Source organism: Sus scrofa, chromosome 8 (genome assembly GCF_054392235.1).
Source record: "Sus scrofa isolate SSC_HxYL_T2T_F1_AM1 chromosome 8, Sscrofa_HxYL_maternal_Yorkshire_Landrace_v2.0, whole genome shotgun sequence".
Taxonomy (NCBI): domain Eukaryota; kingdom Metazoa; phylum Chordata; class Mammalia; order Artiodactyla; family Suidae; genus Sus; species Sus scrofa.
Window position 1 is genome coordinate 81631794 of NC_139390.1, and position 12239 is coordinate 81644032.

General features: G+C 42.6%; 1 protein-coding gene across 9 annotated transcripts in view; it reads right to left on the minus strand.

Moving 5' to 3' along the window:
• Window positions 1–12239, minus strand: part of LOC110262135 (uncharacterized) — a 285706-nt gene that overhangs the window by 132347 nt on the left and 141120 nt on the right. For 2 of the 9 annotated variants that reach the window (XR_002346725.2, XM_084972623.1), the window contains 2 exons: window positions 6873–7003; window positions 1440–1908 (listed from right to left, as the gene is read on the minus strand). The exons of 5 other annotated variants lie outside the window; for them this stretch is intronic. Coding sequence is in view for 1 of the 4 variants with exons in the window: in XM_084972623.1 (XP_084828749.1) it covers window positions 6973–7003 (31 nt within the window). In the remaining 3 variants the exon portion in view is untranslated. Of the gene's footprint in view, window positions 1–1439; window positions 1909–6721; window positions 7004–12239 lie in introns of those variants that run through there. 2 more of the 9 variants (XR_014812785.1, XR_014812781.1) reach the window with 2 other exon arrangements.

Below are 12239 nucleotides of genomic sequence, written 5' to 3' on the forward strand. Positions count from 1 at the left end.
AGAATGGTAGAGCTCTCAGAAGCATTTCCCAACTTTCCTGCTGGCAGGTTGAGAAGCACCATGTGACTAATTAAAGCCTGTGAAATCAGAAAATGTATGACTTGGGTCACGCTAGGGCAAGGCAGGTGTACCTCTTCCATCTCTTTCTCAGCAACACTTAGAAGCCATATGTTCCAGATGTTCAATTTGATGTAGTTGCAAGAATGAGAGGGAAGGCTCGGGTGCCATCAGACTTCCTCTGAGCAGGAAAGAAAGCTTCATAGCGTTAAACCACTGAGGTTTCAGGGTTTACCTGTTTTGACAACTAAAGTTAATTAACCCCAACTAGCACGTGGAGATAACAACTTTGGCCATACCATACTAGATTATTGTGAAACTCATATAAGAATGTTGAAATCTTTGTTAACCCTTTCCTTACACAGTTGTAAAGCTTATCATTGTTATTGTTCATATGTTTAAATAAATCTGACTTTATTCTCCAAGGTTTCATAGTCTCATGACTATATAAAAGTTATTGTAGTTATAACAACTAAAGTGTGATTTCAAGTAAAATGAAGGTTGTATCTTGAGTACACTAGTCTCTTGTTCAGCAGCCTTCCACAGACAGTACAAATACAAGCTTCGACTCTATTTAATTGAAGAATATCAATATTAATGAGGCTTCCTTGGAAATTACTTCCTAAGAAATTTCTTTTTCCTCATCACATAGACAGAAGAGAGAATGGTTGGCTTTCATGAAACTAACAGCACAGGGCAATGATCCCCATCCACACTAGCATGGTAGCCTGCCTGGCTTTCAACCCCACTAACTATTGGTCTCGTTAAAACAATGCCAATTCATTCTCCAGGTACCAAAAAAAAAAAAAAAAAAAAAAAGCATCCTAGGCAGAGCAAATGAACAAATCATGGCCCTTCCATCAATGGACAAATGGATAAAGAAAATGTGACATTAATAGATGACTGGATTAAGAAGACATGGTACATATACACAATGGAATACTACTCAGTCATAAAAAAGAGCAAAATAACACCATTTGCAGCAACATAGATGCAACTCGAGACTCTCATACTAACTGAAGTAAGTCAGAAAGAAAAAGACAAATACCATATGATATCATTTATATCTGGAATCTAATATATGGCACAAATGAACCTATCTATAGAAAAGAAATAAATTCATGGACTTGGAGAACAGACTTGTGGTTGCCAAGGGGGAGGGAGAGGTGGAGGGAGTGGGATGGACTAGGAGTTTGGGGTTAGTAGATGCAAACTGTTGCATTTGGAGTGGATAAGCAATGAGATCCTGCTGTAGAGCACAGGGAACTACATCCAGGCACTTGTGATGGAACATGATGGAGGATAATGTGAGAAAAAGAATGTATATATCTGTATGACTGGGTCACTTTGCTGTACAGCAGAAATTGACAGAACATTGTAAATCAACTATAATAAAATTTTTTTAATGTGGAATATAATACAACAGAATACTATTCAGACATACCAAAGAAGGAAATCTTGCCATTTGTAACAACATGGCTGGATGGATCATGAGGGTATTATGCTAAGCAAAATAAGTCAGACAGAGAAATGCAACTATTGTATGACCTCACTTACAAGCAGAATGGAAAAAAAAAATGAACTCATACATACAGAGAACAGACTGTTGCCAGAAGTGGCTGTGTGGAGGTGGTGCATGAATGGAGTGAAGGCGGTAAGAGGAATTATCTTCCAGTTATAAAACAGGTGCTGGGGGTATATGATGAGGTGTGTATCAAATATCTTCTCCAGAACTTCTCTCAGAGGCTGCTTCATTTTACCATGAAGAGGCAGGCGCATGGCAGTCTTGAGTAACATGCCCACTTATCAGATGTGAAATTTGCTTCTTTCCTGTATTTCAGTTTTCCGTCCCTATGCATATGGGCAAGTGAGAAAGGGAATGTATTTATGAGAGTCTGATGCTATTCTCTCTCACACACACACACACACACACACACACACCTCACACACACATACTGAGAACACAAACTCTATCTTCGTTTTCAATGACTAAGCTGTAATATTATCAGGTGCCATATTATGTCACAATGAAAAACAGCAGGACTTTCAAGAACTGAAGAGAAGGAGGAATGGGAGGCAGAGAAGGGAGAGGAAGGAGGGGGTGGGCGGGGTCCCCGCCCAGAGAAGGGACTGGGTGACTGGGCTTCTGGGCTCCTGCCAGAGGGTCACTGGGAAGGGAGAAGATAAAGGTTATCTGGGAAGCCGTGCTTTCTTTCAGGAAGAATATTCAAATTGGGAATGAAAAGATTCTGTTTCCTGGCATATTTTACAATTAAAAAAAAAAAAAAAAGCCTTTTATAAATCTGCCCATAATCTAGCTGAAGAAGGCCTAAAGCATCCTATTTCTGTTTGGTGTTTGTTTTTTTTTCCCCTGAACTATTGCGTGCGTGTAATTTTTTTTTTAAGAAAAATAAGGTGAACCACTACAATGAAAAGTTTTTTAAATCCTGGCAGAAGAAACATTTCATTGCCCAATCAAGAAAACTCTGCTGAGACATGCTTTACCAAGTGAGAGCTAGAGCCGTGAAAACCTGATTTTCAAAGCGGTTTGGTTTGGTCCTAAATCACAAGCAGGCCCTCGAAGCCCCATCCTTCTCTTCTTTCAGACGTTCAGGCCTGGCCAGAGAGGCTGTCCCACGGGGTGAGGCTCACCAGTGACAGAGAGAGAGCAGTTCCGAGGCTAAAAGGTCTGGTTCTCCAGGCGATTGGTCAGTGGCCAAGAGAGACGAAAGGACCAGTCAGAAGATACTCATTCAGGCAGCGCCAGCAAGGGCTTAGGTCTGAATTGATAACCTTTGCGGCTGGCCCAGCGCTGATCACTCACAACCACAAACAGCTAGCGGTCCCCCCAGCAGCTCCTAAGTAATACCTCTGAACAAGCTGTAACAGCGAATTCAGACACGGGAAAAGATATAGCGGCTTAACGTGGATTTGGAAAATCACTGCTGTCTTAGAACTGGGTAAGCGTTCCCTTGGCTAACAGAGTGGGAGGTTTTCTACATGGAGCCCTCTTGGGCTACCTAATCCTTGAGGAATCTGTCTCATTTTCCCTCTGCCTCCCACAGATCCTCATGTTATAGCCAAACCTTGAATCTGAAAGGAAGACCATAACCAGTGCTCTGAGGTCTTCTCCTTATTAGTACGTCTGATTTCTTGGTATGCGCAAAACCACGAAAGCGGGTCTCCTGCTCCAGTCCTGTCCTGCTCTCTGGACGGCCAAGTCTAGATGGTGGAAAGTGACATGGGGTAGCATTGGTCAACTGGTCTCTAATCATGTGCTGTCCTACTGCATCCATAAAGCAGTGATGGCAAGTATGTCCTCTTGAGGGACAACTCTAGTCATCTAGCTTTTCATGCCTAAAACATCTGTGTTAAGAAGGATTCTGAGGACACATCTGGCTTCAGGGGAAAGCATGAAAAATATAGGAAAATGGGAGTTCCCGTCGTGGCTCAGTGGTTAACGAATCCGACTAGGAACCATGAGGTTGCGGGTTCAATTCCTGGCCTTGCTCAGTGGGTTAAGGATCCGGCATTGCCGTGAGCTGTGGTGTAGGTTGCAGACACGGCTTGGATTCCGCGTTGCTGTGGCTCTGGTGTAGGCTGATGGCTATAGCTCCGATTTGACCCCTAGCCTGGGAACCTCCATATGCTGCGGGAGATGCCCAAGAAATGGCAAAAAGACAAAAAAACACACAAACAAACAAAAAGAAAAATGTAGGAAAATGGATCATTTCAGTTGAAACCCTGGGTTTGCAATTTTGTGAAGAAGCGTGCAAGTCAAAAGGGAGAAGCAATAAACCAGTTGGAGGTAAGATAAAGGCCAGGAGTACTTGGCTAGTGAAATGGAACTGGATGCAGTGTTTTTCCAGAAGGCAGTTTGACAATACACAGGAAAAGGCTTAACCAAGCTCCTGTTCTCTGGTTCAATATTTTTACTTCTACAAGTTATTCTAAAGAAATCAGTATGGGAGTTCCTATCATGGCTCAGCGTAAACGAACCTGACTAGCATCCATAAGGATACAAGATCAATCCCTGGCCTCACTCAGTGGGTTAAGGATCCAGCGTTACCGTGAGCTGTGGTGTAGGTCGAAGATGTGGCTTGAATCTGGTGTTGCTGTAGCTGTGGCGTCAGCCAGTGCTATAGCTCCAATTCAACCCCTAGTCTGGGAACCTCCACATGCTGCAGGTGCAGCCCTAAAAAAAAAAGAAATCAATATGGATACACTCAAAGTTTTGTCTACAGATCTGTTCATAGGATCATTGTTTATGACAGCTGAAAATTAGAATCTACATAAATGTTCAACAAGTGAGTATTCTCGAAATCATTTTGTAGAGGACAACTGAAAGATAATGGGGAGTTCTCCTGTGGTGCATCAGGTTAAGGATCTGGCAATGTCACTGCAGCAGCTTGGGTCACCTCTGTGGCTTGGGTTCCAGTCCTGGCCCAGGAATTTCTGTAAGCTGTGCGTGGCCAAAATAAAAAATAAAAAAATCCTTTAAAGAAAATGGGGAAATATTCATAGCATATTGTCTTATGGAAAAGGACATATGGTACATAGCATAGATAGCATAACAGTATATATAGTATGATCCAAATTGATTTTAAAATATAGACTATAAAGAGGTAATGTATCTATGTTCTACAATGTTAGCTCTGAGTATCTTAAATCCTCTACAATGATTAGGCGTCTCTTTTGTGACTACAATAATAAAAACATTGTATTTGTTTTTACAACCAATAATACACAACTTGACCATCCAACTTTATTGCCCCTCAAAAAAAAGTAAATTAGGTAAATTAATGTAATTAAGTCAGAACGTGAAAAACACTAGACCCAATAAATGGGAAAAGAGATGCATGATTGAACATCTGAGGGAAAAGGTGTGTGAAAGTCTCCTGGGGTCCAGCAGGCTGTGTCCACACATCCTGGCCGCTAAGTGGACCAAGACCAGCTTCCTCCTGCAATAGCAGCATCGGTCTTTCTTCCCAGTGCTTAAGTCTCTGAAATACCCTCCATAATAACACACTTAGAATTAGGGGCTTTTTAAAGACTGCCACTAAGCGGCTTAAGAAAAAAATGAATTGGCCAATGCAGCAAGGGACTAGGAGCACCCATGGCTCAGATGAAGTCATGCAATCACCCAAACGTGACCCACAGTTCTTCTGTTGAAGACCGTGTCTTGCTTTTTTATTAAGTGAATGGACCTCTTCCAGTGTCACAGACATGCTCGTCTCACTGTACCCACCCAGGATGGGGCATCGGTGTCCCGAGTTGAGCCCCGATGAGCCCCAAACTGTCTGGCTGCTGCTGCCTCTAGCCTTCCTATCCTAAATGTGGGGTGAATAAGCCCTAGTATTCAACTTACTTTGCCCCCCCACCAAAATGAATATTGTTGAGATCATGTCTGGAAAAATGCTATCCAGAAGTCCATGAACAGTGGGTACCTTTACATGAATCAGAAAATTCTCTTTTCCTCCTGTTACCCTTTGTACCATAAGTCCAGTAAGGGAAGCTCTTGCTCTAGTGCACTATTATCTCCTCTTCCAGCAACATCTAACCCTTAACTGCTTGAGCTGCGCATATTTGTATGCCCTGGATTCAAAGTTGTGTTGAGTCTCCTGATTTGGGAAATCTTTTCACTAGTCAGAACAGTTTTTTAACAGCTTTAGTTCTGTGTATTTCTTAAAAGTGATTGAGCAGATAAGATGAATTCTTTTAAAGAGCAGATTTCTTTTTTTAGGGCCGCACCGGTGGCATGTGGAATTTCCCAGGCTAGGGGTCCAATCAGAGCTAAAGCTGCCAGCCTACACCACAGCCACAGCAATGCCAGATCCGAGCCATGTCTGTGACCGAAGCCACAACTCACGGCAACGCTGGATCCTTAACCCACTGAGCAAGGCCAGGGATCGAACCTGAAACCTTATGGTTCCTAGTTGGATTCATTTCTGCTTCGCCACAACAGGCACGCCAGATTGCTTTTTTTTAATGACTTGTTAGGACTGAAGGAACCACAACAATTTCATATGATGAATCACTATCATGTTCATAGGTTGTTGTGGGCGAATGTCTAAAAATAAGTTTATTTACGAGGACAAAGAGAATTGCATATCTTGCTTATCAGAAACTCACACCGTGGTGGGAAAGAAGCAGGAGGCACAACCAGCCAGGCTCCCTGACTCAGACTGAATGCCAGGAAATCATAACGGGGGAAGTTGTATTTTGTTTCCTAATAGAAGTGGGGCATCTGTAGCCAAATATCAATAACTTTTAGCAACGTTTTAAAATTGCTTCCCCCACAGTTTTGCTTTTTCTACTTTTCTAAAGTTTCCTTTATATGTGACTATTTTTCAAAATGCTTCTCAATGGATGTCACAGGAAAAAATAAAGCCCCCCCCAAATGCCACATGTTTCAGTATCTCTCCCTATCTATAAAAACACAGAGACATATTCTCCCATTTCGCCCCGACACACACACACACACACACACACACACACACACACACACACGTTGTTCTGAGTCTATCTGGGAAGGCAGTGTGAGCTAGCTTAATCTCCACTTTCCCATATGGAAAAAAAGCAGCCACCTTGACAATTTGAGTTCAGATTCCCACAAGGATGACTCCAAATGAATGACCAATACAAGCATTTGACTCTGTGGTTAAAGCAAGCAATTGTTTAAAAATAAATAAAGTAAAATACTCAGGTATACAAACAGAATAAAGGTAAATTAAAGAAAAGGAGGTTTCTGTTTCCTATAATCCTGGTTAATAGGAGAAAACTGGAATTTCCAGATATTGAAGAAATATAAGGACCTTAAATCTCTTGAAGATCAAACGAATGAAGTTAGCTTTGCCAGCAATTGATTCTCTGCCAAATAAAATGTCTTGAGTGATCAGTCCTTCATAGACTTTTTTAAGCTGACATTTCATCTGAAAAGAATTTCCTAGAAAAGAAGAGAGAATTGCAGACCTGAGATTGGATATCACACGTCTTGCCAGGGAAGAACCTTTGACGACCTTTCTGTGACCCTGAACCCCCCTCCACCCCCACTAAGTGTCTCTAAGATAAGGTGCCCATGGCCCTGCCTGTACACTCACTTCCAAGATCTTTATTGGAAGGAGGTTCTTCTGGTCACAAGTTTGTTGGATACCTTGAATAATGTCATTTATGCTTAAAATCAGACTGCTTGGAATCAACAGCTGTTGCAATAGGGAACAGTCCAGAGTGTTGGGGAACAGAGGGGCTACTTAGAATCTAAGGTAAACATAAACACTTTATTTTACTTCTGTGTCTGGTACCAGCTTGCACTATTCAGACATTTAAAAGCTTCTTTTGAGAGCTCCTGTTGTGGCTCAGTGGGTTAAGAAGCTGACATAGTGTCTGTGAAGGTGCGGGTTCGATCCCTGGTCTCAATCAGTGGGTTTAGGATCTGGCATTTCCACAAGCGGCTCAGATCCTGCATTGCTGTGCCTGTGGTGTAGGCTGGCAGCCGCAGCTCCAATTTGACCCCCGTCCTGGGAACTTCCATATGCCACAGGTGCAGTAGTAAAAGGAAAAATAAATAAATAAGGAAATAAAAGCTTATTTTTCCTAATACTACGTTCTGTGGGATTTTTCATGCCTGTGCCTGCTGCACGTTTTTGGCTATAGCCACATCAGTCACCTCATAATCACGCTTTTGCTTTGCTGTGCTCATTTAAAATACCTGACGTTTGGGAGTGCCTGTGGTGGTGCAGCAATGACAAACCCAACTAGTATCCACGAGGACCTGGGTTCGATCCCTGGCCTCACTCCGTGGGTCAGGGATCTGGTGTTGCCATGAGCTGTGATGTAAATCACAGACACAGCTTGAATCCCGCGTTGCTGTGGCTGTGGTGTAGGTAGGCAGCTACAGCTCCCATTCAACCTCTAGTCCAGGAACTTCCATATGCCACGGGTGTGGCCCTGAAAACACAAAAATAAATAAAATTTTTTAAAATCTGATATTTACTTTTTTCCAAACACTACTAATCCTTACCTAAAAAATCTGAAATTCAAGTGAAATGGACAAAAATAACAGAATGCATATGCACCAGACTGAAAAACCAGGTTTGCATATTTGTATTTATAAGTGTGTATAAGTGTGTGTGTAAGTGTGTGCATGTGTAGGTGGGTGGGTGTATAAGTGGGTAGGTGTGTGTGTGTGTGTGTGTAAGTGTGTATGTGTGTAGGTGGGTGGGTGGCTGTAAAGGAGGCGGAGGCGGACCCCACAGGGGAGCCCCCCTCAGACAGGTGTGTAAGCAGCGCGCCTGTGCTGAAGGGAGCTCAACTGGACGCTCAGACAATAGTCTGTCATGTCACTGGGCACGTTAACAGCGGAATTCTATTCCCGTTGTGGCAAAAGAGCTGAGTCCATGCTACTTGGTCTTCATGCAAAATAACAAGCAGGGCTGCTACTCAAAGGAACTTCAAAGAGAACATTAAGAGACACTCAATGCTCCTTCTGAGAGACACAGTGATGAAAGCAATATTTTAGCTTGCCATGCTGTTGCTTGCTCTGATTAGGAACCCGCTAGCCCTCAGAGGAGATCTAGCCCTCTCGGAAAGTGAATAAATCAGAAGCCTAGGCTCTTTTCTCTTTTGGCAACTTGACCCTTGACCCCCTTTCCTCCCCCCAGGCAGAGGCCTTTGAAAATTTCTTTCGCTTTTGTTCTGGCTCACTGCTTCCGTATCTTTGGACTCCAGAGTAGCTGAGCTTGTCCTCAAATCCAGTGGCTTCAGGGAAAAGCCTGAGCGTCTCTAGACTCAGAGAAGCTTCTCTTTGTTACGCAACAGGCTCTCCAAAATCTTTTCTCAGAGAGGTATTTTATAGCCTATGGTTTGGGAAACAATACAAAAAATCTTTCAAGAGTCCCCCAAAGCAGCTCATAGGAGGTGGCAAACAGTCCTGTCAGAGAAGAAAACATAAATTTTGCCTAAATTGGAGGAAATCCCCCATACCACACACACACACACACACACACACACGTGCATGCATGCACACATCCTAATAGATTTCTCTGTTTCCACCCAAGAAGCTTCTTAATCTGATGGAATTCGGGAGATCTGTGAATTGGAATGGGGAAAAATTAATTTTCACTACCACTATTTGCACTCATTTCTAACCAAAAAAAATAGCATTTCATTAGTAGAGTTCCTTTGGGTTTGTCATCAAAAAAAAGCACAGATATTTTCATATTTCCTAAAATTCACCTTTGGCATCACCACTTCAAAATGATGGTAATTTTTAGGCCCATGGCTGCATGTTAGTATCTGATGTATCAGGAAGCAAGAATGGTAACAGCCCAATACCGCTCTCCTTAACACTTGGATAATTCTGTTCCAATACAATTCCTTTTTAATTTATGTATTTGTATTTTATAATTGTATATTATTTGTCTTTTTTTTTTTTTTTTTTTAGGGCTGCACCTTTGGCATATGTAAGTTCCCAGGCTAGGGGTCGAATTGAAGCTATAGCCGCGGGCCTACACCACAGCCACAGTAACGTGAGACCCGAGCCTCATCTTCAACCTACACCATAGCTCACAGCAGTGCTGGATCCTTAACCCACTAAGCAAGGCCAGGGATCGAACCTGGGTCCTCATGGATACTAGTCAGATTTGTTTACACTGAGCCACAATGGGAACTCTTAATTTATGTATTTTTAAATGTCAGTCTGAGAAAGAGTCCACGGGCTTCACCAGACTGCCAAAAGAGTCCATGATCCTTTTTACAAAAATGCAAGGAAGCCTGGAAGTAAAGGTTTTAGACTAGATTAACTCATAATTTAAATGGATGCTGATATGTTTGGAAGAGTCTGTGACTTAACCTCTTAAAAAATAGTGTTCAGTAGTGTCTAGCAAATGTGGCATTTTCTACTCAAATCTGCAAGTTCCGTCTTCTTCTGGTGAACTAGAGAGACCAAAAGAGGCTTGCATTTCCTGAGTTTGGAGGGAGAAATGGGTTCCTTAAGCAAACCCTTCAAGAGTCACCTGAGGACAGCCCTCGGTGTCACTGTCAACAATGTCTCCCTGTTTTTCTAAGGATGCTAGTGGTATGAGCTCTCCTGGTTTGGGATCATTTCAGAGCCTTTCTTAGGTATTTTATTCTTTTTGATGCAGTGGTACATGGGATTGTGTGTTTCCCTAATTTCTTCTTCTGAGAAATTATACACTGTTAGTATGAATAGAAATGCAATTGATTTCTGTGTATTAATTTTATTTTTTACATTTATTTTTTTTAATTTAATGATTTTTTTCGTTATAGCTGGTTTACAGTGTTCTGTCAATTTTCTACTATGCAGCAAGGTGACCCAGTTATACATACATGTAAACATTCTTTTTTCTCATACTATCATGCTCCATCATAAGTGACTAGATATAGTTCCCAGAACAGTATAGTGCTAGAATAGTACCAAATTCATTGATGGTTTCTAATAGTTTTCTGGTAGAATGGATTAGGAAGATGTGGTATATACATACAATAGAATACTACTTGGCCAGAAAAAAGGACAAAATAATGCCATTTGCAGCAACATGGATGGGACTAGAGACTCTAATACTGAGTGAAGAAGTCAGAAAGAAAAAGACAGACACCATATCACTCATATGTGGAGTCTAAAATATGGCATAATTGATTTATTTACAAAACAGAAAAGAGATCATAGATATATAGGACAGAATTTTGTTTGCTGGTGGGGGGGGGAGTGGGATGGATTGGGAGTCTGGGCTTAGTAGATGATAACTTTTGCATTTGGAGTGGATAAGCAATGGGGTCCTGCTGTATAGCACAGGGAACTATATATCTAACCACTTGTGGTGGAGCATGATGGAGGATAATGTGAGAAAAAAGAATATATGTATATATGGATGACTGGGTCACTTTACTGTACAGCTGAAATTGACAGAACATTGTAAATCAATCATAATGAAATTTTTAAAAAAAAAAAAAGAGCCTTTATTCTGCTCTCAAAGATAGCTAGAATACCCTCTCAAAGGGATCCAGATGGCCAGACTCCACAAAGAGCACCTGGCCTGACGCACACGTCAGCACCTGCTGAGTTACAGCCACCGAGACTATGACCACCTTCCTTTTACAGGCTTATAAATGCAGATACAGGAAATCTCAGACACATGTATTTCTCTATATCATGGTCTAAAACTTTACATCTGCTGTGAGCTCTCAATGAAATCAGTGGCAAACTCTAGTTAGTACTGAGGATGCCTCCGCACCCTCCAAGGGGTCCCGCTCCAATCCGAAGCTCTCCCACTGCCAAAAAAAAAATGGGCGAGGGGTCAGTTTTGTCACCGCCATCGTTCCTGCTGTCCTTTCTGCTAATCAGTGCCTCCTGGCTCCCAGGAAGCACAAGGATGCCATCTCCATGGTCTCAGAAAGCCTCACCACTGTTTTTAGGGCTGAAGAGCACACAACACACCCTTTACCAGCCTCCCAATCACCCACGGAAGGGTCGCTGTACCAAATACAGACACCCTCAGTCCGACCTTATCCTTTCCTGTGGCAGCGACCCTGACTTCCCTCGAGTCTCCCCTGTGATGGCTTCCACCTCTCAAAATGCTCTCTTCCATTCTCTCCCCTACCAAGGACTGAACATCATTCCTCTCAATAAGCCCAGGCTTTTTTTGGTGGCAGGAGTGGGGTGGGGGGGCGCACATATGGAGGTTCCCAGGCTAGAGGTCTAATTGCAGCTGTAGCCACCGGCCTACACCACAGCCACAGCAACACTAGATCTGAGCTGTGTCTGGGACCTACACCACAGCTCATGGCAACGCTGGATCCTTAATCCACTGAGTGAGGCCTGGGATTGAACCTGCATCCTCATAGATACTAGTCAGATTCGTTTCCACTGAGCCACAATGGAAACTCCCAGCCCAGGCTTTTAGAAGCCAAAGGCAAGACAGGCCCTTGCCTTTCGGATGCCTGGCCATTTCTCCATTTTATCTGTAACCCCAACGCTATGTCCACTGAGCCAAGGGGACATAAATGCCTGGCTACCTTATGGGGGCAAAACAAAACCCTAGAGTAGCAGAAATAAAACACAAATTCATCTTTCAATCAAATATCCTGCACATAAAAGTAAGCACATCTGCTAGAGATGCATGTCTAGGGAAAATAGATTAGGTATTGGTGTAGAGTTCTAGAAC